General features: G+C 44.8%; 4 protein-coding genes across 10 annotated transcripts; 3 read left to right on the top strand and 1 right to left on the bottom strand.

The window, feature by feature from the left end:
• Positions 1 to 72: 72 nt before the first annotated feature.
• LOC6588188 (regulator of gene activity) lies at positions 73 to 4,988 on the top strand. Of its 4 annotated transcripts, none has more exons than XM_026991163.1 (8): positions 73 to 1,069; positions 2,263 to 2,398; positions 2,459 to 2,667; positions 2,746 to 2,986; positions 3,339 to 3,890; positions 3,973 to 4,177; positions 4,504 to 4,668; positions 4,739 to 4,988. In XM_026991163.1, exons 2-8 carry the CDS (start codon positions 2,266 to 2,268, stop codon positions 4,956 to 4,958), a joined length of 1,725 nt encoding a protein of 574 aa, XP_026846964.1. In that variant the 5' UTR covers positions 73 to 1,069; positions 2,263 to 2,265; the 3' UTR covers positions 4,959 to 4,988. The 4 variants fall into 4 exon arrangements, with proteins under 4 accessions (XP_026846964.1, XP_026846959.1, XP_002014121.2 ...); XM_026991158.1 differs by lacking the exon at positions 73 to 1,069 and adding an exon at positions 2,151 to 2,204 and having other exon boundaries at positions 2,480 to 2,667; XM_002014085.2 differs by lacking the exon at positions 73 to 1,069 and adding an exon at positions 2,154 to 2,204 and having other exon boundaries at positions 2,746 to 2,968.
• Positions 4,989 to 6,200: 1,212 nt separating this feature from the next.
• On the top strand, positions 6,201 to 9,712 carry LOC6588184 (CAP-Gly domain-containing linker protein 1). 2 transcript variants are annotated; one of them, XM_026986317.1, is made up of 4 exons: positions 6,201 to 6,326; positions 6,385 to 8,217; positions 8,282 to 9,270; positions 9,325 to 9,711. In XM_026986317.1, exons 1-3 carry the CDS (start codon positions 6,204 to 6,206, stop codon positions 9,257 to 9,259), a joined length of 2,934 nt encoding a protein of 977 aa, XP_026842118.1. In that variant the 5' UTR covers positions 6,201 to 6,203; the 3' UTR covers positions 9,260 to 9,270; positions 9,325 to 9,711. The 2 variants fall into 2 exon arrangements, with proteins under 2 accessions (XP_026842118.1, XP_002014120.2); XM_002014084.2 differs by having other exon boundaries at positions 8,282 to 9,712.
• A 1,668-nt stretch (positions 9,713 to 11,380) lies between these two features.
• LOC6588128 (O-phosphoseryl-tRNA(Sec) selenium transferase) lies at positions 11,381 to 13,029 on the bottom strand. Its single transcript, XM_002014083.2, has 4 exons — positions 12,899 to 13,029; positions 12,707 to 12,836; positions 11,619 to 12,641; positions 11,381 to 11,552 (listed from the first exon to the last, which is right to left on the bottom strand). The coding sequence occupies exons 1-4, from the start codon at positions 13,010 to 13,012 to the stop codon at positions 11,395 to 11,397; spliced, it is 1,425 nt and encodes a 474-aa protein (XP_002014119.1). The 5' UTR covers positions 13,013 to 13,029; the 3' UTR covers positions 11,381 to 11,394.
• A 155-nt stretch (positions 13,030 to 13,184) lies between these two features.
• Positions 13,185 to 17,880, top strand: LOC6588083. 3 transcript variants are annotated; one of them, XM_026986304.1, is made up of 9 exons: positions 13,185 to 13,263; positions 13,336 to 13,535; positions 13,602 to 13,873; positions 13,937 to 15,319; positions 15,373 to 16,462; positions 16,526 to 17,182; positions 17,305 to 17,447; positions 17,511 to 17,619; positions 17,690 to 17,880. In XM_026986304.1, coding segments are annotated over exons 1-9 (3,921 nt in total). In that variant the 5' UTR covers positions 13,185 to 13,261; the 3' UTR covers positions 17,755 to 17,880. The 3 variants fall into 3 exon arrangements, with proteins under 3 accessions (XP_026842105.1, XP_026842099.1, XP_026842095.1); XM_026986298.1 differs by having other exon boundaries at positions 13,599 to 13,873; XM_026986294.1 differs by having other exon boundaries at positions 13,336 to 13,873.
• The last annotated feature ends 3,741 nt before the right edge of the window (positions 17,881 to 21,621 follow it).

Below are 21,621 nucleotides of genomic sequence, written 5' to 3'. Positions count from 1 at the left end.
AGTTTTTGCGGAACATTTTTTGTGTACAATTTAAAGCCATTTGGGGCGCTAAATAATTGTTTATTGCCTATCAATAGTAAATTACACACGTTTCCCTACAACGAAGCGAAGTGCATTAAACTGTGAGAGGCGTAAAAAATACGCAAATCACGCAGCGAAATTTGCCCAATTCGCTAGCTCGGGTGAAATTTCAATGAACTGAGAAAACAAAGACAGACACACACAGACACAGTACTTGTGCAGTAGGGAAAGAAGCAGAGACAACAGCGCAATAGCAAGCAATTATTTACTTACAAAATAAAACCACTACAATAATATACATAAACCAAGGCAAACAATTGCATTAAAACGCGTAAGCCAGACGTTATACCCAGACATCAAGTTTAGTGCGAAGTTTTGCCAAGTGTAGCATTGTACGTGAAATTTGTGGACCCCACAGCGGCGCAGAAAATTGAAAACTTTTTGCCTCTGAAAGGCATTAACATCCTTCGGTACTCCTTCCCTCGTGAGCGACGAAGACCACGCTGCATACAGACGAAGCATATACACATACATATATATGCAATATATTTAGGGACGACACGGCGCGGAAAAATACTAACTAACCTCTCCTCTCGCTACCCACTACACTTTGCGCATCATCGCCAGCATCGGGCTGTGCTTGTGTGCGTGTAAAGGGAATACATATATCCTGTGTGTCCCGTTTGAATATTTGCCGCCCGCCGCGCTCTTCTCTCTCGTGTGTGTGTGTGTGAGAGCGCGCAAACAACGCTGAACGCTAACCTCCGACTGCCCATCAGAATAAACGTAGGCCAGCAGCAGCAGATCGCCCAATTGCTCTCCCTTCGGCCCATTTTTCCCTGTGCCGCCGAAACGGATACGGCGCCAGGACCACGACGACGACAGCAACGACGTCCACCTTGTCGCCTTGGAATGTTAAATGCGGTGAGAACGATCGGTTCAGTGTATGTTGTTGTTGGTAGCAGTTCGAGTCGATTGCAAGCGAGTGGAAAGCACACATTAACAGTGGAAGTGGAAGAAGGCGAACTATCATCTAACGTTAATTTAGGTAAGTCGAGGTAGAGGCAGAAGTGGTTTTGTTGTTCCAAGGCTATTTTGCCTTCGCGACCAAAACTACACACGAGTGTTTGTTGTAAGCGCCGTTAGCATCAGAGTAGTGTTGAAAAGCTCCCGCCTGGTCAGCTGATAAAGTTACATACGCACGTAAAATAGATGGCATTGGCGATGTAACCCGATTATCAGAGTCTCTCTCAAGACGCCTTGGCTTCCAAAAAAAAACCAAAAATAAGCAAACATAAGTGGCATGTAATATCTCAGTACTGTCGACAGACAGGTGCCTGCCGCATACCTGCTGGGCCTGAAGAACAATGGTAATGCTGCGCTCGCACAAACACCAACAAAGGCAGAAAGAGTGCTGAGAGTGCGAGCGTGAATCGCATACCTTTTCCCACTGCACTCCCTACATCCATAATTGATCGAAAGACTAGTGCAGGAGTATCCTTTTACATTTCACTTATTTCTCCTCGTCTTTCCTATAGGCATCCTGCTGCCGCGCATTCTGGTTCTGGCTTTTTCACCTACACCATTGTACATGCATACATACTTGTACATGCATACCATGTGTACCACGGCCAAAGAGAATCACGAATAATTGCTCCAGCCTTTATGTGCTACACATATGTATGCGTGTGCCCTTCTGCTTTATTTGTTGCCTCTCTTCTGATATTCTGCACATTGACAGCTGACTGGCGGCCATTTAATCTTATAACTTATAGCGAAAGGTGCTGCAAAGCGAGCCTGCAGCTTCTGTTTACTCGCTTTCAGCAGCACTTCACTTCATTATTGGAGTTAAGCTCAGCTTTTTTGTGGAGATGATCTTTCTGTCGGGCTTGGGTTTGGATGGTGTTCAACTAAAACTGGCAACAGTATTGGGTTGTTTATTGTTTATTGTGTCTCCTGTATCAGGCATACATATGTACATACGGATGTGCAAATTCAGCGGCGGGCGATGTTTATCTGTGGTGTGGAGTTATCAAATTGTAGCCGAAGTGAGTCATAATAAACAAACTTTTGTTTGTACAGCAGAGGACACTGATTTTGGAGGCGCTTCGTATGGCGCATATGGGCTCGCTCGCGATAGCCCCAATCGTGCTATGAATTTAGATAATACCGTTCATGGAAAGGTGGGGGATGGGGATTGACCCAGCCAACAGCTAATTAAGCGATTCTTTGCCTTTGCAGATTATGGCGAATTTAAATTTCCAACAACCCCCAAGAAGCATAGCGAACGCGGCGTTAGCTGGACGGACAACGGGCGGCTTCGGTGGTAGCTCTCTGACCGGCCATGTAACACCCACGTCTGGCATGTTCCAAACCGGTAAGCAAGTGTAACGCCTGCATTTCCAAACAAGTATCTTGTTATAACCCAGTGCTTCAGACTTTGCCAACTCTTATCCAGGTGCAGCGAATTATGGGCAGACGCAGCAACAACAGCCACAGCAGCAGCCCCAGTTATCGCCGAACCGCAATGCGCAGCTATCGGTTGGCGGGCCCGCCTTGTCGAGCGGCAGTCGAAACGCGAACCTTTTCGGACAGCGCCAGTTTGTTGAGCGGCGTGCCATGCAGGGGCTAGGCAGTGGACCCATGGTAAGCCCCCTGCAGGAGGATTTCCTCTGCGGACATCTGACATCTGATTTCTGACTTCTGTTTTTTCCCGTTCCACAGTCGAACATGGGAAACTTCATGCAGACGGGTCGCGGCGGCTACGGAACGGGTGGCGGTGGGGGTCCATTGAACAACTTCCACGTGTTCGGAGGCAGTGGAGCTGATGTCTCCACACCTGCCCTACTCGATCCCACGGAGTTTCCGTCGCTAACGTCGCGCGGCCAGAACGACCAAACACTGCCCCAATCGAATCCGCTCCAGCCGCCGGGCAGCAAACCCTATGGTAATTTCTTTACCTCTTGTGAGTTCAAATCAAAATCCACTTCTTTTTTATTATTATTTAATGTTTACAATTACGATAACTATTTGTGGCATGTGTGTCCCGTGTGTTCTGTGCACCCTGTGTATCTCTTGTATCCCGTGTGTTGGCTCGGTCTGTTGATCGGATCGTATCGGTTCGGTTCGGATCGGATTACTACTGGCTTGATCTGTTTCTGTTGGCCCACATAATTATGCTAAAGTATTTGTCTGTCACTAATTTGGAGAAGCGGTGCTGTTGTAGCCATTAGATAAACAAATTGATACGCCTTCCCAGCTGAAAGCACTTCACTCATCCACACTTTCTGTTCAATTTGCTTTCGATTCGCTTTCAGTTGGCATGGTGAAGCAGCCGACGTCAGAGCAATCGGAGTTCACGATGTCCAACGAGGACTTCCCTGCGTTACCGGGCACTCAAAACTCGGATGGCACAACGAACGCAGTGGGGAGCAGCAACAGCGGTGGCGTTGGCTCTGGCGGCTCCGCCACGGGCGGAGTCACAGATAACCATCTGGACGGCACGGAAAAGGCAATGAACTCAATTGTGGTCAGCGGATCCAGCGGCACCAGTGGTACCAGCGTCGGCGTTGTAGGCGGCAATGGTCTTGGCGCAGTCGGCAGTGGACTGGGCGGCGTTGTGGTCGGCGGTGGTGGTGGTGGCGGCAGTGGAGCCATTGGTTCCGTTGGCAGCTCGCACGGTGGATTGGTGGGTAGCAGTGGTGTCAACAGCGTGACAAGCAGCAATGCCATGATGGGAGTCGGCGGCGGCCTGGGCAGTGGTAGCGGAAGCAGCGTTGGCGGCAGTGGATGTGGTGTCGGCGAGCATCTGAACGATAATTCCAGCAATGATAAACTTGTGAAGAGCGGCGTCCAAACATCGCCGGATGGTGAGTATTGCCACTGAATTTAACATTTAACACTGCGTTCGGTTAGACATTAATGGCCCTTATCTCCCACCCATAACCGCAGGCAAGGTCACAAACATACCAGCGACCATGGTGAACAATCAGTTCGGCATGGTAGGCCTGCTGACGTTCATACGGGCCGCCGAAACAGATCCCAACCTGGTAACGCTCTCTTTGGGTACGGATCTGACGGGTCTTGGCTTGAACCTGAATTCACAAGAGAGCTTGCATACAACATTCGCTGGACCGTTCGTGGAACAGCCCTGCAGGTGGGTCGATGTATTTCATTTTAGATCATATTGGTTAAATTATAATGAAAGTTTTGGATTTGATGTAAAATACCTGAGACACAGCACACAATCAAATCACGTCGGTGAAACATTTCATATTTCGCCATATGGTGGGAATATCTACTAAAACAAATATCAATATTAATCTTGTGGGTCCATGCTAATCTATGTAATAGATGATAGAAATAGATAATAAAAACCACAACCGCCCTAAACATAATACCAATTTAAAGATTAGCAGAAAAATCAGTGTTCGGAAAGTGGTGTTTGTTTATACTTAAATTAATTGAATTATTATTTCTTAGAGCACAAGACGTTGAGTTCAACGTGCCACCCGAATATCTGATCAATTTTGCGATAAGAGATAAGCTTACGGCGCCGGTACTGAAAAAGCTGCAAGAGGATCTGCTCTTCTTCCTCTTCTACACAAATATCGGCGATATCATGCAATTGATGGCAGCTGCTGAATTGTACGTGATTACGTTTTATTAATTTTTAATGTAATATTTCCTAATCGCTGGTTTGGTTTCTTTTATTCAGGCATAGTCGCGAGTGGCGGTATCATGTGGAAGAGAAAATATGGATAACTCGAATTCCTGGCATTAATCAATATGAAAAAAATGGTACAAAAGAGCGCGGCACCTTCTACTACTTTGATGCGCAAAGTTGGAAACGATTGTCCAAGGTTTTCCAAATAGATGCCGAGAAATTAGATAAATGTCCCAATATAAGTGCGTTTATGAATGGACAGTCTGTATAAAATTAATAAAACTGAAAAAAATTGAAAAAAGAAAAAATCCGTCTAGAGTATTCATATTTGTACAAAGTATCAAACGGGACTGTTTTCGAATTTTTCGTTTCAGAAGCTGATCTAAAAAATCAACATAATTCGTTCTGTCAAATTGCTATTCGATAGGGGTTCGGAAGCAACTCTAAATGGCATTTCTACATGATTCTTACACGTATGTCACAAGGTGTACTAGGACAAGGAGGTGCGTCTGTGTCCTAGAGAAGTGAGTTAGAAATTTCATTACTAACGATATTACGATAACTATCAAACATATATTTTACGATATTTTTTTTAATACTGTTTGGTTTTACGCAAAATGTTTCTGGGCATACCCTGGGCGAAATGGATATTATAGAGTTGAGAAAATGTTTGTCATCCCAGGATACAATTAATAAAAAAACAATTTAGTATCTGTTTTAAACATATTTCAAATATATTTTGCAGTTCATCCTCTTTCTACAGAAACCAAGAATAGGTATAAGGTATATATAGGTATAAGGATATACAAGATAATAATCATATGCATTAAAATGTCAAAAAAAATATCATTTTGTTTGTTATCTTTGTTAATTACGTTTTTAAAACAGTTTAGAAAATAGGATCTTCATATTAAATTAACGAAATAGGGTATACAAGGGCTATACACGCATAATTTTTTAAATACCAGAAACATTGCGACTGTTGTTTTAGCCAAAATACAATAAAAGCAAGGACTAAAAACTAGCCAATCTTGAAGAAAATGTTTTTATCAACGGCCTAAAGTTATGTGGGCAGTACTAAGAATTTTAGTTAGCCAGAATTATTCAACGGAATCTCTAAATTGAGCAATATGTACGACTATCCTCTTTCGTTTTTTTGTTTTGACCTAAAATCTTTTTTTAGACAAGATCCAATAAAAGCAAGTATTAAGAATAAGCCAGTTAAGAAACAAACTGAATCATAAATCGTCTAAAATTATGTGGGCATGGCAAATTGTATTATCTAGCTAATAATATTCGACGGAATATCAAAAACTAGGAATATGTAAAATAGAACTTGAATTCAGTCAGTATATTTACGGTATATTTTTAAAATGAGCCAGTATATTTTGGTATATTCCTGAGGGTCGGACGGTATATTTCAACGATAAATCGTTAACATCGTTGTTTCTCCAGCTCTAACAAAAACAAAAAAGCCAGCGGCTGCTGCATTGGCGCGGGTTGTTTCAGACAACAAATGAACATGAATACGCCGGGCATGAGCCTTTTTCAGGGGGCTGAGCCCTTAAACGTGAGTTCGACACTGGAGCGTCAAGAAGAAGAAGAAGCTCTAGAGGATCAGAAACGGCGCGACGAGGAGGTGCGTAAATATTAAATTAAAAAAAAATAAAACATACATTATTACTCTGCGGTTTTAGCTGGGCAACTTGTTGGAGAATGCCTTCGATGATCTGGATGATGACGAAAGTACAATCGATTCGACTACGAATTACCAGTCAGATTTGTTGCCCGAACAGCCGCATCACCATCACCCCGTTCAAGGTGTACAGCCACAGGAGGATCACCATCGGCATGCCAGCGAAATTCACAAGCTAAAAATGATGCTGGAATCCAAGTCTCACGAGCGCGATCATATCAGTCAGCAAGCCAAAGATGCTCTGAATAAGCTGGATGAAGAGCAAAAGCGCGTTCGCATCTTGCAGGCGGAGCTGGACCGGGCATTGCGAGAGAAGCAGAATACACATGAGCTGCTGGTGGATACGAAAGCGAAGTGCTCAAACCAGGAGAGCAGCATGGTGAAGCTGCGTGATGAAAAGAAACGTCTGGAAGAGGACAACACCCAGCTGGAGGGGGAGCTGGAGTTGACACGGGCGATGGTTTCCGATCTAAAGTCCAAGTATGACATGGTGGAGCGTGATGTCCACAAGCGTGACGATCGCATCGCGGACTCTCGCATTAGGATGTTGGAGGAGCATAATCGAGCACAGTGCGAACTTCTGCAGGAGCAGCTGAGCCAAAGCTCAGATCAGCTGAACAAAAAACAGAACGAACTGGAAAAAATGACCGCTCGCTACAACGCACTGCAGTCCAAGCTAGATGCCACTCTACGAGAAAAAGCAGCCACGATAAATGAGCTGAACGGAGCTCTAGATGTGGCCCAGAGTCGGTGCCAGCAGCTTGGTAGCAAGCCCAACTACGAGCAAGAGTGCACGCGACAGCAGCAGTACATCAGAGAGTTGGAGGCCAAGATCGCCGCCATGGAGCAGACCATAGCCCTCCTGAACGGGCATCTTAGTGGGACCACAGCAGAGCTGGATCTGATGGATACACTGTTGATGCAAAACCAAACGGACGGAAGCAGCCCACGGGCTGCCTCGACGCGTTTGGTAGGGGGCACGCCGCTTAATCCCGCCGATCGCATAGGTCACATCAAGCAGGAGCTCTACCGAGCTCTGAGCAATCTCAAGAACATGAGGGAGGAAGTTCGCAAGCTGGAAAAGCTGTTGGAAGAGCGCAACCACGAGCTGCGCCTCCTTCGCGGGCAGGAGAACCAGTCCCTGGTGCAGCTTGCCACACTAAAAGAGGACAAGATGCGGCTGGAGAGCCGCATTAAGAACATGCAACAGGAGCTGGAGGAGCTGGAACATAGGTCTAAAATTGATTTAAAACTGCAGGACGAGGTGAAAGCTTTGATGGCTGAGCGGGATGCGGTGAATGAGCAGCGCCAGAAGATCGACAACCAGCTGAAAAAGGTTCAGATGGATCTGGAGAGGGTGAACCAAGAGCAAGATAACCTCAAACAGAACTATGAGCAGCTCCTGCAGGATAACCGCCAGCTGCGGTCTCGCGACACAACGGACAACCTTCGTTTGGAGTTGGAACGACACAAGATCCTGCTGAAGGATGCCCAAAGCGAGGTGGAACGGCTAAAGAAACTCTACGCAGACATTGCCAATGACAAGGATACCCTCAGCTATGAGCTTCGCAAGCTACGCGACCTGGACACTGTCAAGGAGCTTCAGGAGCAACGACAGCTGTTGGCCAATCTCCAGCGCACCGTGCAAATTGCCGAGCTCAAGTCGGAGGAGCTGGCGAGCATTCTGGAGACGGAGAAGGTCAGTCACCAGAGAGAGCTGCAGACCCTGCGCGAAAAATGTGAGCAAGATAAGTGCGAAGAGGTGGCCGCAGTGGCCAAGGAGAGCTCCGCGAACTGCAGTAGATGTGTGGAAAAGTGTTCCGAAATCGCAAAGGTAAGTGTCTGTTCGCGCCTACTGTATACGTATACTTTTACATGATGAATGCGGCCTCTTTCAGGCTGAGATCCAAATGCTCAAGCTTCAGAATATTAACTCAAGGCAGGCCAAAGACTTAAAGCAGCTCTCGGAGGATCTGGAGCAGTCCAAGGCCTTCCAGATTGAACTCGAGGATAAAATTAAGCAGTCCATCGAGCAGGAGAGTCTCCTCAATGAGCTCAAGGAGAAGGCCAAGAAAATGGAGGAATACATTTTACAGCAGGAAGAGGCGAATGCGAAGGCCGATCATCAGAAAAAGACGCAAAGTTCGCCGGGGGGGCCCTCGATAGAGCTCAACCAAGAGCGAATCAAGCGCATCGAGCAGCGAGTGCGTGACGAAATGGCCAAACTGTTTGCGGTGGAGCTGAAGAATTTCACTCCCCGCCTGCAGCAGATGGAGGAGAAAAACCTCGCCCTTCAGCGCAAGTACCAACTGGTCTGCGGCGAGCTCCAGCAGCGCCAGAACGAAGTCGAGCTGCTCAAGCAAACCATACTGGCGGAGCGGGAAAAGATCGGAGAAATGCTGGAGGCCAAGGAAGAGAAGCAGCAGGCCATACTGCAAAAATGTCGCAGCGAGCTCCAGGCAAAGAACCAGCGCATAGCCGAGCTCATACGGACTCTGGACGAACAACATGCCAGCATCGACTCTGAGCGCAAGTCAATGAAGGCAGTGATGGCTCAGTGGGACGCACAAAAGCAGTCTGTGGAGCAGGTGGAACAGCATTGGCGCGAACAGTTGCAGATGCTGCGCGACACCCATGAGGAGGCGATGCGATCCGCGCACCAGCGATATCAGAGTGCCAAACGGACGGCCCACAACTACAAGCTCTATGCAGAAGACAAAGAGGCGCACATGAAGCGAGAGTACGACCGCATCAAGCACGAGTACGAATTGTCGTTGGCCAAGATCGAGCTCCAAATGAATCAGCGCCTGGAGAGGAAGGGTCGCGAGTCGCATCGCGACAAGGAAAACCAGCCCAGCAACAGCAATAGTAGATAGGTTTACTTACCGTAAGTAGGTCGTTAAAAGCATGTTCGATTTTTACCCAATTGTTTTATGTACAGGCAACTAAATATACTCTCCCGTACATTCCGACATTCCGAATGATTGTAACATTTTTCTTGGATTATTCAGTAAGAAGCCCCCCTGTAGCTTAAATTTCAGAACGAGCTTCTCCGCCTCGCCTGTTTCAATCGCAAGCGTTGCGAAAGTCATGGCTATGGGTTTCGTTCAGAGACCGTAATAATTATAAGTAATATAATAAGAATTACTTGGTAATGATTATATTTAAATTTTTCTTCACTGATAATCATTATTTTTGAGTAATTTCATAAAACTTAGACTTAATCATTATTCTTGATAAAAAAAATAAAACTCAAAAATAATGATTATTTTAAAATAAAATTCAACAGGAATTTACGGCTTGTGTTAGAATGCTCGACAATATTATTGCATATCCTTGTTAAAGGACCACAATACTAACACCTGCGCTGTTTTTATTTTTTAAAATAATTAATCTATATTATATTATACTATATTTTTCTCAAAATAAATCTCTGCATTTATTTGTGTTATTTATGTAAATATATATATTTTTATTTATTGAAACTACATTATAACAAACACCAGCTTCCGATCGGCAACTGCTGTTATGTATCAATACAAAATAAAAGATAATGAAAGCTAGTTACTCATAGTCGTACCTAAGACTTACGAAGACTACGCTCATCCAATTGTTTTATCTATATTTAGAATTGCTTATCCTAAGCCGAGGGTGTTAATGCATTGATACTTAGATTTTCGTGATAATTCTTAGTCGCGGTGCAAGATAGGCCAAGATACCAGCTGACCAAAGTGGTGCACTCAGTTCCTGCGCCGCAAGTTTCGGCACTCAAAATGATGCTCACTGATCAGAGATGCAACCTCGCGGACTTTTTGTAAATATAAATAAAAAAAATTAAAATTTTAATGTATTTTCAAAAAGAAAATTTTAGCGCAGGGGGTAGCTTTGTTGTCCCTTAACAAGGATATACATCCCATCCATGCCTTTCGTCCAGATGACAGCAGGATGTTTTATACTCATCTAGCCAGTCAGTCTGGCTGGGAATGAGTAAGGCGTGGAAGGCGTTGCGTTGCCACTGCAAATTTAGTTCTTCATTCTGGCTATAATAATAATCAGATCTAAAGAGCTGTGGCAAAATGCTCAAATACACTTGTAAGAATGTGATATCGCGGAAGTCTGCATACAAAATTATAGTCTTATAGTCTATGAGATCTAGGACAGACAGACATGGCTATATCGACTCGGCAGTTGATGCTGATCAAGAATATATATTTAGGTCGGAAACGCTTCCTTCTGTGTGTTACAAATGTCCACTGTTCTCACAGATCTAATTCTTGACCTATATTCTTCTTGAGTATCGAGTATAATTGTACAAATATATACGCGCAGTTATCCATATGAACTGTCAATTTTTTATACAAAGGGGAGCAAAAGTGAGTACATACTCAACATTTTGTGCATAGTATGGTTAGATATTACTTTTTTAATACGGTTTTGAATGTTCTCTATCAAATTCCCAAAAATATCTTTTGGAATACGATTGCATTGAGAATCTACACATCCCCAGAGATCGCCTTGGTTAGATGGCGCTTATTCGTAGTGCTCAAGCCGTCGTTTCACGATTGACCGTAGGTTTTCAATCGGATTAAGTTCGGTTCTTTGAGATAACCGCTCCATCAACTCCATTTCTCCGGAAAATTAAGAAGTTAGGCTTGTAGAAGTTTTAAATAGTCCTCTCTGAACTGAATACCATACATATTTTGTAGAGGACCAACCTGCTGGCACGTAAAGCATCTTCAATAATTCAATATTTCATATTATTCCCCACTGTGTATAGTTTGCGGCATTGCGGCAATAGTATGCGTTTATCAAGTGTACGTCTCGCTGGTAGGTTCGATATAGGAGTTTTTGCTCGATGTGCCTGTGCCAAAAAATTTAAATTTTTACCATTTCGCTCAAAGGCTGTCCTGCTTGGGATTCGTCACTTCCACATTACTGCTTTCTTTTTTCGGCTCCTATAGTTTCTTTAATGCTAATTAAATAAATAAATAAAGGAATTAAATAATACTGATTATTGTTTGGTTTTATTTTCGCTGAGCGACTGGCTGAATTTCGTCCAGCATTTGTGAAAGATCTTAAAGAACTTATCAATCTCTTCTTGAGTGATGCCCAGGGCAGCCGCCACGGTGAGATAAGGGATTTCCAGGTTCGTCTGGTGGGAACCGAAATCTGAATAGAACGACTCCAAATAATATCAACACTCCATTACCCGCAAATATGTATTTTCGAACTGACCTGAGAATGCATGTCCATCTATAGTTTTCTTCTGACCGGGGATCACTACGCGCACCCCAGAGACTCCGCGCATGTGCAGCATGGATCCCAGCTGTGTAATACTTGACCCTTGACCCGTGGCGACACAGAGAGTTCCCAATGTAATGGCCAACGATATGAAGTTTTCCCTGCTTTCGATAACCTGTTCGCCATGACTTTGTGCGAATGCAATTAGCTGTTCCTTGAGATAATTAAAGTTATCCTCCCGCTTCTGGACCAACGATTGGTAGCCGCTCCGTCCCAGTGACAGCAGCGTCATGAAGACATCCAGCGTTTGAGAACCACTCGCTCGACCCGCATAGCTACTGCCCACCAGATGCAGAAGGGTCTGGTTGAAGCTGGCCACAATGGCACCACCCACGGGTACCAGGAAATTCTTGTCGCTGCTCTGCACAAAGTAGTCAATGCGGCCCAATCGCTGGGCCCGTTCCAACTGTCGCGAGATGGTACTGATCTGCAGCCCATATGCATTGTTCACGAGATGGGGAAGGTTGCAGCGCTTGGCCAGCTGGGCAATGTCAACGATGCTATCGCTGTTTCGTGGAGCAAAGCAGCTTGTGGTCGTGTAAAGACATAGGATGGTTTCGGCACCTAGATCCTCAATCTGTTGTTGGAATGCATTTATGTCAGTGCTTAGAGCTTGATGCTGCACCAGGCAAGGGACTATCACGGGCTCTAGACCCGCGGCCGTAATGGCTTTAAAGCACGACTTTTGGTCGATGCGTGACCAGAGGACATATTTGGCTTGTGGACGCTGCTTGCGCAGACTCTGCAGGCACAGTGTGATGGTCATGCCGGTGCACATCGGCACCAGAAAACATCCTCTGCAGCTGGGCAGGCCAAGGCCCTGCATTAGATCCAAGATCAGTGCATTCGTGAGGTGTGCGAGCAGAGTGGAACCAGCTGCTTTGGGCTGTGCCTCTAGCAGATCGCCAGAGCGTCCTATGCCATGTCCAAAGTTGTAGTGACGTCGGGACACAAGTCCTGCGTGGGGCAAGGTAAAATATGTATTAATCTTTCAGATGACACCTAACTGAACCGTTACGTACGGCAAGTGATGCGCGCCTCCCGCTCGCCTAATCCCACTTTGTGAGGAAAGTTGTTGCTGTCCAATGACGCTATTTGGTGCACCAGCTCTTCAATATGCTCATCAGGCCACCCATTTGCTGGCAATTTTCGCTGCAATTACATTTCATGATTTTGAGAATATTTACATATTAGTTTTAATCAGTATTGTTTACCTTTTCAAGGAGCTCTTTGAATCCACGCTGCTTGGGGCGTTGCGCTGCCAGTCCCAGCTGCCAGTAGTTGTCAGGTACCAGTTTTTGCGGAACATTAATATTATCAAAATTCATTATTAATAAACCAGATAAACAAATGAAAAGTATATATCGATGTATCGATAATTTTTAATATTTTATATCGATGGTGAAATCATCGTCAGGCAGCGCCGTTTGTGGCCCGCGTCTGGTATCACTATCATCTTATGGCGTCAGTGTCGGAATTTAAAAATTGTGTTAAAATTTCAGAAGTATATACTAAGTTAAGCCGGAAACGTATTGTTTAAACTCATCAATAACCAATGAAAAGTGTAGAGCAGTAAAATGTATGTTGCCCCTAAGGGACCAAGACTGAGAGTTCAGCAATAAAATATGTTTTTCTCATTGGCTGTACATAGGTCGAAAACCAAGAAAGATACAACAGCGCTTGAGTTGGACGATATTTTAAGCGAGCCTATTACAAACTCACAGAAGCTTGCCGCATTCTTGCAGCGCAAGGCAGCGGAAGCTCAAAAGCCCAAGAATGACCTCGTCTTTGGGAACTTCTCCTTTGACCTGGATTTTGATGTACCGGTCATACGGAAGCCACAATCAGAAGGTACTCAGGGGAACAAATTGATGCCTTTACAAGAATTAGGTAATGCCAATGCGAACATTCTAGCAGCGAACGAGACCCCCGCTTCGGACGTGGCACATCCACCTCCAAACGTGGCATCTTATGAGAATCTGCCGCCCCAGTCAGGCAGAAATTCACCCTCGCCCGCCCGTCGGCATCCTGCCAGACGTAGTGGCACAGGCGGCCATGTTCCTGGCTCTGATAAGCTACGACGCCATGCTATTCGCAGGCGGTCGCAGAGTTGCGGCCGTCGTCAACTCTTGCAAGACTTTGATGACGCAGCTAATCTAACTCGGAGCTCCTCCAGTCCATTTCCTTTTGTAAGTCACAACAGAATCAATTCCAATATGTTGGTAATTTAGTCTATGTTATTATTCTTGTAGGTGCCAGAAATAAGCAGCACTCCAAACTGCAATGACAAAATTCTTGAGAATCAACCACAGTCTCGGCCACTATCACAGCCACAGCCACAGCCACAGCCGGCTTCAGATCCACAGCCCATAAATAGACTAGCTTCGAATGCAGCCTTTGCTGCTGAAATCGCTGAAATCTGTGAACAAAGGTTTGCCCTGTTTGAAAATAGTATGGTGCAGATGGACCACAAGGGGGATGCACCATCCCCGCGCCCGGTATCACGTCCATTGACTCCCTCTGAAAGGCATCGGACTTATACGGTTGAAAAGAGACCTATACCTGCGCAATTGTTGCCATCGCCATCGTCGCCAAATATTTCACTATCAAAGAAACCAGTGGTGCGTGTGAGACGTTTAGATACTCTTCTGTCACCAGGTACTACCAACAGTCTGCACCAATGTGAACGGGTATCGGCACCGGTGGAGGAGTGCTATGTACCGGAAACACAGCCCCAGCAGTCCCAACAGCTAGCCGAAATTGTGCACAATCTATCGAGGAATAGCAGCGTGGTAGTTATACCATTAGGTGGAGCCTTTAGTCCCAAGCCAGATGCAGTTAGGCCTTTGGCACAAACACATTCACCGGTTGTATCACAAGCCGGAGCTGCAGCAGCTCGAACAGTAACTGTTGGTACTCCCGAATCAAGTTCTCCAACAGCATCTGCTGGTACCCACAAGTCGTTAAAGTCGAAGACAGTTTCCTCTCACAGAACACCTCAAATTGTTGAGGACTTGGACGCAATCTTGACCGATGATGAAAGCGACGAACAGCCAAGCGGGTGTGCTTTGAACCTGGCGCCGACCGGTGGTAATACTACCAGGCAGAACCGCATTCGCAAGCGCAACAATCGGCAGCCATCTGATGACCAGGAAAGTTCCATAAAACTTCTCAACCTACACCGCTCGAATAAATCAAGCAAGTCAAAGTCCAAAGGTGCAACTGCTCCCAGGCTGAACAAGGCGCCTAGTGCCCCAATCAATGGTGAACAGTTTGCCAAGGAGCTGCAACGGATGAGCAACTATGAGATTCTTGATCTGCGCAAGAGAAACTCTCTCGGCAGGGTGTATCCGCTGAATGGGCATAGAAAGCATAGTGCAGAGCAGCAAGAGGTTCTGGAGCAGAATATTCAGTGGGAGCTAATCCGCAGGAACCTGACAACAGAAACAGAAACCGAGCCATTGCCCAGCTCTGTATCTGTACAGCACGAAGAACTTGATTATAGGGAGGAGGCAACGGATATGCCACCGCCAGCTCCCCTCGGCTTTAAAGACAATTCCCAAAGGGAGAGCCGCGGGCAGTCCAAAGATCGGCGGGAGCGACCCTCACGATCCAGACGTCGTGAGGCTCCAATGGTAGGTAATCGAAAACAAAAAAGGACAAATAATGGTTTCTATTCAAATTTTAGACAGCAGAGCTTATTAACTATATGGCGCTCGCAAAGACTATGGAAATCCGTAGAAAATCATCCAGGAACTACTGCAAACGTAGCCTTTACACTAAGGGTAACTCGGAAGTGGAAGATCTCGACTCGGTGTCACCGGAGAAGCAGTTAAGGTTAGGTGAGACCTGCCAAGAGCCTACTCCAGGGGGTGCCAGGAGCATGCAAAGCCATGACGTTGGTGAGGAGGAAATTCCAATTGTTCCACCACCCCCTCGTTCACTCAGATATTCGCAATGTTTGCGGGATCTACGCCACAGCAGCAAGTCCGATTTTGATGAGGTCTTGGCAACCGCGCAGGATGTGGATGATGGAGACAAATCCCGCTCCCAGTCGAATGGGCAGAAGAATATTTTGGATGAAATTGCTCCCCCTCCGCCAGAGTATAATGACAAAACTGAAGAGCATGGGGTAGATGTGCAAGGGAAGAGCTCTTTTACGATGTCTTCTGATGCACAGCCTCGGCTATCCAAATCTAGTGTCCGACATAGAAGAAAAGAGCAAATTTCTCCCCTTCCTTCAGAGGAAAGGGCGGAATTTGATGACCAGTCAGATCGGATAACCAATGGGAACGGACGAAGGAGCAAGCGGTCCCCAGAGAAAAATGAGGCAGAGGAAATACACGAGACGGTTGTATCCCGCATGTCTAAGAACAGAAGCCGACGCTTATCAAGGATGGCTAATCAGAAGGAAGATATTGTTGAGCCGGCAGGTAACACTATGGATGATGATGCGACTACAGATCAGCGATCCGCGTACAAGGAAGTCCTGCCCATCAATACTGTAGTTTCTTCAATGTCAGAGTTCACTGCCGTGACGGATGATCAGCCCAGTACAAGTCGGGCCGCACTCGAGGCTCTGACACGTAGAACCAATGAGCCTGAGCCTGAGCCTGAGTCTGAGTTTGAGGCCAGAGCCGTCGTAGAGAAGGAAGCGGTGGTATTTAAGAAACCCTTGGCGCGGGCACCGCGTGCTAAATCAAAGTCAAAAAGAGAGCTAAACAATTTAAGGGACTCCGTGATATATAATGAAGTGGAAGTGGATTTCAATGAATCTTGTAAGTAGTACCAAACGATATGATATTGCAATATTTTCATTCAATTTTTTCGGTTATTCGCAGCCCTTCGGCGGTCCCGGCGTGGTCAGGTACCATTTAAGAACACTTGGTGTCATACCGTCTCAGATCCCAGGCAGTTTGCCTTCGTCCGTAATTCCATGGATGTAAATGAACAGAAAACATTCAAACCGTCCTTGAAGAAGAAGTCCAGTGTGTCGAGAGTAACCAAAACGTCTTTGCTAAATAGGCCACCATTGTGCAGCAGTACACCCCGGCTTCCACAAGAGCCCCTCCAAGCAGTTATAGAAGATTTTGAACCCCAAGAACCTTCTGAATCTAGTTCTCTGGGAGTCGCGCCTCTAAGGTGGGAAGATAATGATACAAATGCCGTACAAACAACTAAGAAACGTGAATACAAAAAAAATAAGAAAAGCCAAGCGGTCGAGGTGGCAACGGAGCCAGAGTCAGAAGCGGCTGCCTCAATGCCTCCACCAGCTCCTGTCCCTAAAAAAAAAGGGCGAAAAAATAAGAAACAGGCGCCGCAGTTGGAATGCGATCTCGATCCAGTAGCACCAATTCCTCCGACACCAAGTCCAAGCGTTTCGGATAACCACCAGGCTGCTTCCATGCAACTCATGAACTGGTTACGAGGCTACAGTAGCAATCAGCCAACATTCAGTATGGAAGACAGCAGCGGGAACCGAATAGGAAAGAGTGTCTGTAAGTATATCACTGAACCAATCTATGCATTGGAGAAGATATAATCTCGTATTTCTTTTATTGTCCGCAATCTGTAATTTGTTGATCTCGGAATTAAACTTGGCTTAATTTTGCATTTGCAGCTACTGTCGGTGAATTAGTGTTCACCAACTTGGACGACATTGAGTACGCTTTCTACGACACCAAGGACAAGGCGACTGTGGGGTATATGCGCTTCCAGCCGTCACAGAAGCGAGAGAAGAAACGGGCTAAGGGCTTTTCCCTGGTATGTACTTGACAGATTCTTTGATATCTGTTTCTCAACGCTTCTCATTTATTCCTGGATTAGAAATTTGTTGTTCTTTTTGGACAATTTGGCATGGACTGCAGTGTCCCGGAAGTGGAGGAAGATGATCACTGCATATTAAACATCGGTGACATGGTTGAGATCGAGAAAGGTAAGACATTTATCAATCGACCATTGACTGCCAGCTTGTACATAAGTGCACTTTCCTACTTCTTTTCCAGGCACCCGTTATAGTATTCAAAACTTATTGGACGAAGTGAGTGTGCTGATGGTTATCCGCAATTAGACCTTTGTACTGCTGATGTTACTTTTCACAGAAAAATTAACATACTTTGTAATGTACATGTAATGTTTATATTGCCTCTGTCTTGTTATTAAAAAATATAAAAAATTGAATTGGATGGAAAATAAATACTCGTAAAAGTACTCCTCACCTCCTACCCACACCTGAATCAGTCATTACTAAGTGGTTCATGTAGTCTGAAAATAATAGGATAAATCATAAAATTAGGTTTAAAGAAGCTAAGTAGTCACGCGTACTAGCCTAGCCTGTGTGCAGATCGCAGTAATACGTACAGTACCTTAAACTATCCGCTCTGCTCTGCTCCGGTACAGGTCCTGCGTCTAGTCGCTCAAAATTTCAAGTTCATTTAATTTTCATTTTCTCTACATTTCCCAAGCTTCCCGCTGCTGTTGGTGTTGCCGTATGGGTATGTATATTTACTCGTATTGTCCTGCGTGGGTGCCTGGGTGTCACTGGGGACTTCAAAAGCGAAATGGCAAACAAGCGGAACGAAAGCAAAAGCAAAAACAAAAGCAACCAGAAACAGAACAGGATGACGATGCTGCCAGCTCCTCCAACTCAACTCCACATGCATCTTTTGAGGCATTTTGCACGTTTTCTTTGTGTAGCACTTTTTCGAAAGTACACAAAAATATACTCACTCTCACACACGTGCCTAAGCAACAGCAACACAAACATAAATTCGAAGAAGAAAATTAAATCAACAGACATTTTCGGAGCTTGAAAGCGGCAGGTGTGCTTCAGTATTGGCACGCAGGACTCAGGACCTCTGTCCCAGCGCGATGCCTATGTCAGAAAACGCTCTGTGGCTGGAACAGCATTTAAGATTAACAAAACACCATCCGACATTCATTACAAAAGCGTCAAGCCTTTGATCATCCCACACCTAGAGGCACGCGCGACAAACATATGTATGTACATACATATGTATGTACCTCCCTCACCGATGATGGTGTTCCCCGATGGTGTCGGTGTACTTCAGTACTGTGACGCTGTGGAAGTACTGTGGACTGGAATTCCAGCTGGACGTTACGACCGAAGCACAGTTCTTCCAAAAGTCGGGGAATGTTTAAGGGCTGGTAGGATAGGAGAAGAGCGTCGACAGTGCTTGCTTGCAAGGCAGTTTCTTCTTTGGTTGCTTAATTTTAACAGCTACTACTCTATTCCATCAAACGAAAATGTATCCTATTTCTACCCGATATTCAAAATGAGTATAGGGGTATTTTAGATTTGTGGTGAAAATGGATGTGTGTAATGCCCTGAAGGAAGCGTTTCCTACCCCATAAAGTATATACATATATTCATGATCATTATTAGCCAAAAGTAACGAATCCATTTTCGGTCGCTACGCAGCGCCCGACTACACGTTTTGACTGATTTTCTGTCTCTATAAATGTACAGTTGCGGTCGCAGAAGCAACTCCCAACGTTCCCCCACGTTTAGAATATGCTGCATGGGGCACCAGTTCGTTTCCAAATTTATTTGTTTTTGCCCTTGATCTTGAGAAGTCTACTACTTTTCCTTAGTAATGCCTAATTGTATTGTATCAATTGTATCAATTTAAAAATTGTTGTATATCTGCTTAGTTGTATAGTAGCTAGTCTATTAGCTAAAGCTCAATGCCTCAATAGGCTGTGTTTGAAGTTTAGTAATTGAGGGGCCTTAGTGGTTTTAAGAACTACTTAAAGTTTAGTAATTATCAGGCCTATCCCCAATATGATGACGTTGGAATTGATCCCGTTGATCGTGGAACTTTAAGCGAACATCAAACACTTGCAATCAACATTTGAAACAGATAATACCCATAATTCCAAGGTCTTAGTTCCATTAGGTTTTTGTTGTTGTCCTTTTCAAGTGCTGCAATAAATTTATTTGGGGTCTGCACTCTAACACTCCATCCATTCCCACCCATACTCCCTTTAGTTGGTGTTCTGCGGCGTGGAAATAAGGTTGCTGCTGGCAAGTATGAGCCGAGTGTGCCAACACAAGCGGCCAAAAGCAGCCAAGAGCGGCCGAAAAAGGTGCTCATGCATATTTAAAAAGGGCTCAGTAGGTAGGTAAGTATGTGCGATGCTGTCAACAGATCCGTTTTGGAGGTGGCTAAGAATCCAGATATTGCTGGACTCGCACGCATTTGCATTTCGGACAAGAGTCAGAACTTTTTTGTTTTCTGCGAGCAGCTTATGGGGGTGTCTGCCAAATAACTAGACCCATATCAAAATTTAATTTCATTGTGGGTCAGTCCGATATAAATACCTTTAAACATACATATGGACATACATACAAATATCTATACATACGAGCAAGTACATATTTACATATGTATATTCGTCTTGGTTCTAGACTTGTAATTGAAAAACCCAACCACTGACAATTGGTTGACTCTAAATTCTTGTTTAATTAGTTGACTTACTTAGTTGATTAGATACGGCAAAATGGTTATCGAATGTTTTAAAAATCTGCTGTTACTACTCATACATACAGTGTATGAATCTTGGCTTCAGCAGTCAAGAGTAAATTTTCAATATTTAACTGTTCTTCTACAGTTCAAGCTGTGGCCTAATTGGTGCCCTTCGACCTCTCTTCATTCAAGTAAATATGTTTTAATCCAGGCAGGAGTATTTTTGCGAAAGTCAGATAGAATTTTGGTTTCTCTTTTTTCCTTTCCATATTTTTACCTATTTCCAGCCGCACCAGCCACAGTACAGTCACCGAGACTACCGCATAATCTGTCAACGTGCGACATCCCATCATGTCCGTTGTGTCCACTCCCCGGCACAGAAACCTTAATTAACAGCAGCTGCATTTGCGGTGGATTACACCATTGTCGCCACGCCGCCGCCTCCCCCACAAAAATGCAAGCCCGCACCTATGTCAGTCACTGGCTCTGGGTTAGCACAAATTAGTTTTGCATTAAGAGTGCAACGAACGACCGCTCAGATGTCCACTGCCGGAGCCTGGGCTAATGCTAATCAGCCCAACGAGAAATTGGTTTGCGGAAGTGGGGCCATCGCAGCTGCATCACCCGATTAATAGGTTGTACGTCTGTCTCTGTCGAGCGCGAGTCTCCCTGCTCTCCACCGACTCTGAATCCGTTTTAATTAATGGTGTTCCCGTTCTCGCCGCTGGACGAAAATAAAATATTCAAATTAGGTCTCGCTTTGCAGTGAATGATTTGAGAGTCTGGGTGGTTAATATAGGAAGCGGCGCTTTGGCTGACCAAAGACAGTTCTTATTTGCGGTAAGGGAAGCTCAGAAAGTCCCGCTATTCAACCCCGCACAGAGGTTTCAGTGTGTGCGTTTATTGTTTTTTCCCCCTTTACTTACGATGTGAAAAGCTTTTAAAAGTTAAAGTGTTCTTTTTCAACTCCAAAAAAGCTGTCAACCCATTAAAAGACGGCTGCAAAATGGTCAAGGGCTGGCGCTAATGGCTTAATAGGGATTTATGTACACTAGTCTGCCTATTATTGATATATGTACCTTATATATTAATCTCGTATTTCAATGGGCGTTGATGACTTTAAACCGATATATAAGGATATTCTATATGTGGTAGATTCTGATTAATAAACAATAAAGGACAACCTTCTCAATGATAACAACCCAATGAGTACATATGTAGTATATTATATTCGTGTAGATGCAGATTGCCTTTTTTTAAATGTTACCAGCCAGAACGAAATGTTCTCAGAGACTATAAGAGCTAAACTAACCGGTTTTGTGTTCAGACTCCTGAACAGCCCGAAATCGCTAGAAAAATATATATATATGTATGTATAGCGAGTGTAGAAATATATTATATAATTCATATATAAAGAGAGACAGAGCAAGAGATAATGAAATTGTTTT

The sequence above is a fragment of the Drosophila persimilis genome, unplaced genomic scaffold (assembly GCF_003286085.1).
Source record: "Drosophila persimilis strain 14011-0111.01,24,50 unplaced genomic scaffold, DperRS2 tig00000000-arrow-pilon, whole genome shotgun sequence".
In the NCBI taxonomy this organism is placed as follows: Eukaryota; Metazoa; Arthropoda; class Insecta; order Diptera; family Drosophilidae; genus Drosophila; species Drosophila persimilis.
The sequence above is the reverse complement of the archived record's forward strand: the minus strand, read 5'-3'. Positions and strand labels throughout refer to the sequence as shown.

What these genes read in the sequence shown, in the direction of transcription:
- LOC6588184 (XM_002014084.2), top strand. Translation starts at nt 6,204, where the DNA reads ATGAACATGAATACGCCGGGCATGAGCCTTTTTCAGGGGGCTGAGCCC. An exon ending in AGAAACGGCGCGACGAGGAG is followed by an intron (nt 6,327 to 6,384) that starts GTGCGTAAATAT and finishes CTGCGGTTTTAG; the next exon opens with CTGGGCAACTTGTTGGAGAA. An exon ending in AGTGTTCCGAAATCGCAAAG is followed by an intron (nt 8,218 to 8,281) that starts GTAAGTGTCTGT and finishes GGCCTCTTTCAG; the next exon opens with GCTGAGATCCAAATGCTCAA.
- LOC6588128 (XM_002014083.2), bottom strand. Translation starts at nt 13,012, where the DNA reads ATGAATTTTGATAATATTAATGTTCCGCAAAAACTGGTACCTGACAAC. An exon ending in TCAAAGAGCTCCTTGAAAAG is followed by an intron (nt 12,837 to 12,898) that starts GTAAACAATACT and finishes ATGTAATTGCAG; the next exon opens with CGAAAATTGCCAGCAAATGG. An exon ending in AGATGGACATGCATTCTCAG is followed by an intron (nt 11,553 to 11,618) that starts GTCAGTTCGAAA and finishes CGTTCTATTCAG; the next exon opens with ATTTCGGTTCCCACCAGACG.
- LOC6588188 (XM_026991149.1), top strand. Translation starts at nt 2,175, where the DNA reads ATGAATTTAGATAATACCGTTCATGGAAAG. An exon ending in ATAATACCGTTCATGGAAAG is followed by an intron (nt 2,205 to 2,262) that starts GTGGGGGATGGG and finishes TTGCCTTTGCAG; the next exon opens with ATTATGGCGAATTTAAATTT. An exon ending in GTCTGGCATGTTCCAAACCG is followed by an intron (nt 2,399 to 2,458) that starts GTAAGCAAGTGT and finishes CCAGTGCTTCAG; the next exon opens with ACTTTGCCAACTCTTATCCA.
- LOC6588083 (XM_026986294.1), top strand. An exon ending in CCTCCAGTCCATTTCCTTTT is followed by an intron (nt 13,874 to 13,936) that starts GTAAGTCACAAC and finishes TTATTCTTGTAG; the next exon opens with GTGCCAGAAATAAGCAGCAC. An exon ending in GGGCTAAGGGCTTTTCCCTG is followed by an intron (nt 17,448 to 17,510) that starts GTATGTACTTGA and finishes TTCCTGGATTAG; the next exon opens with AAATTTGTTGTTCTTTTTGG.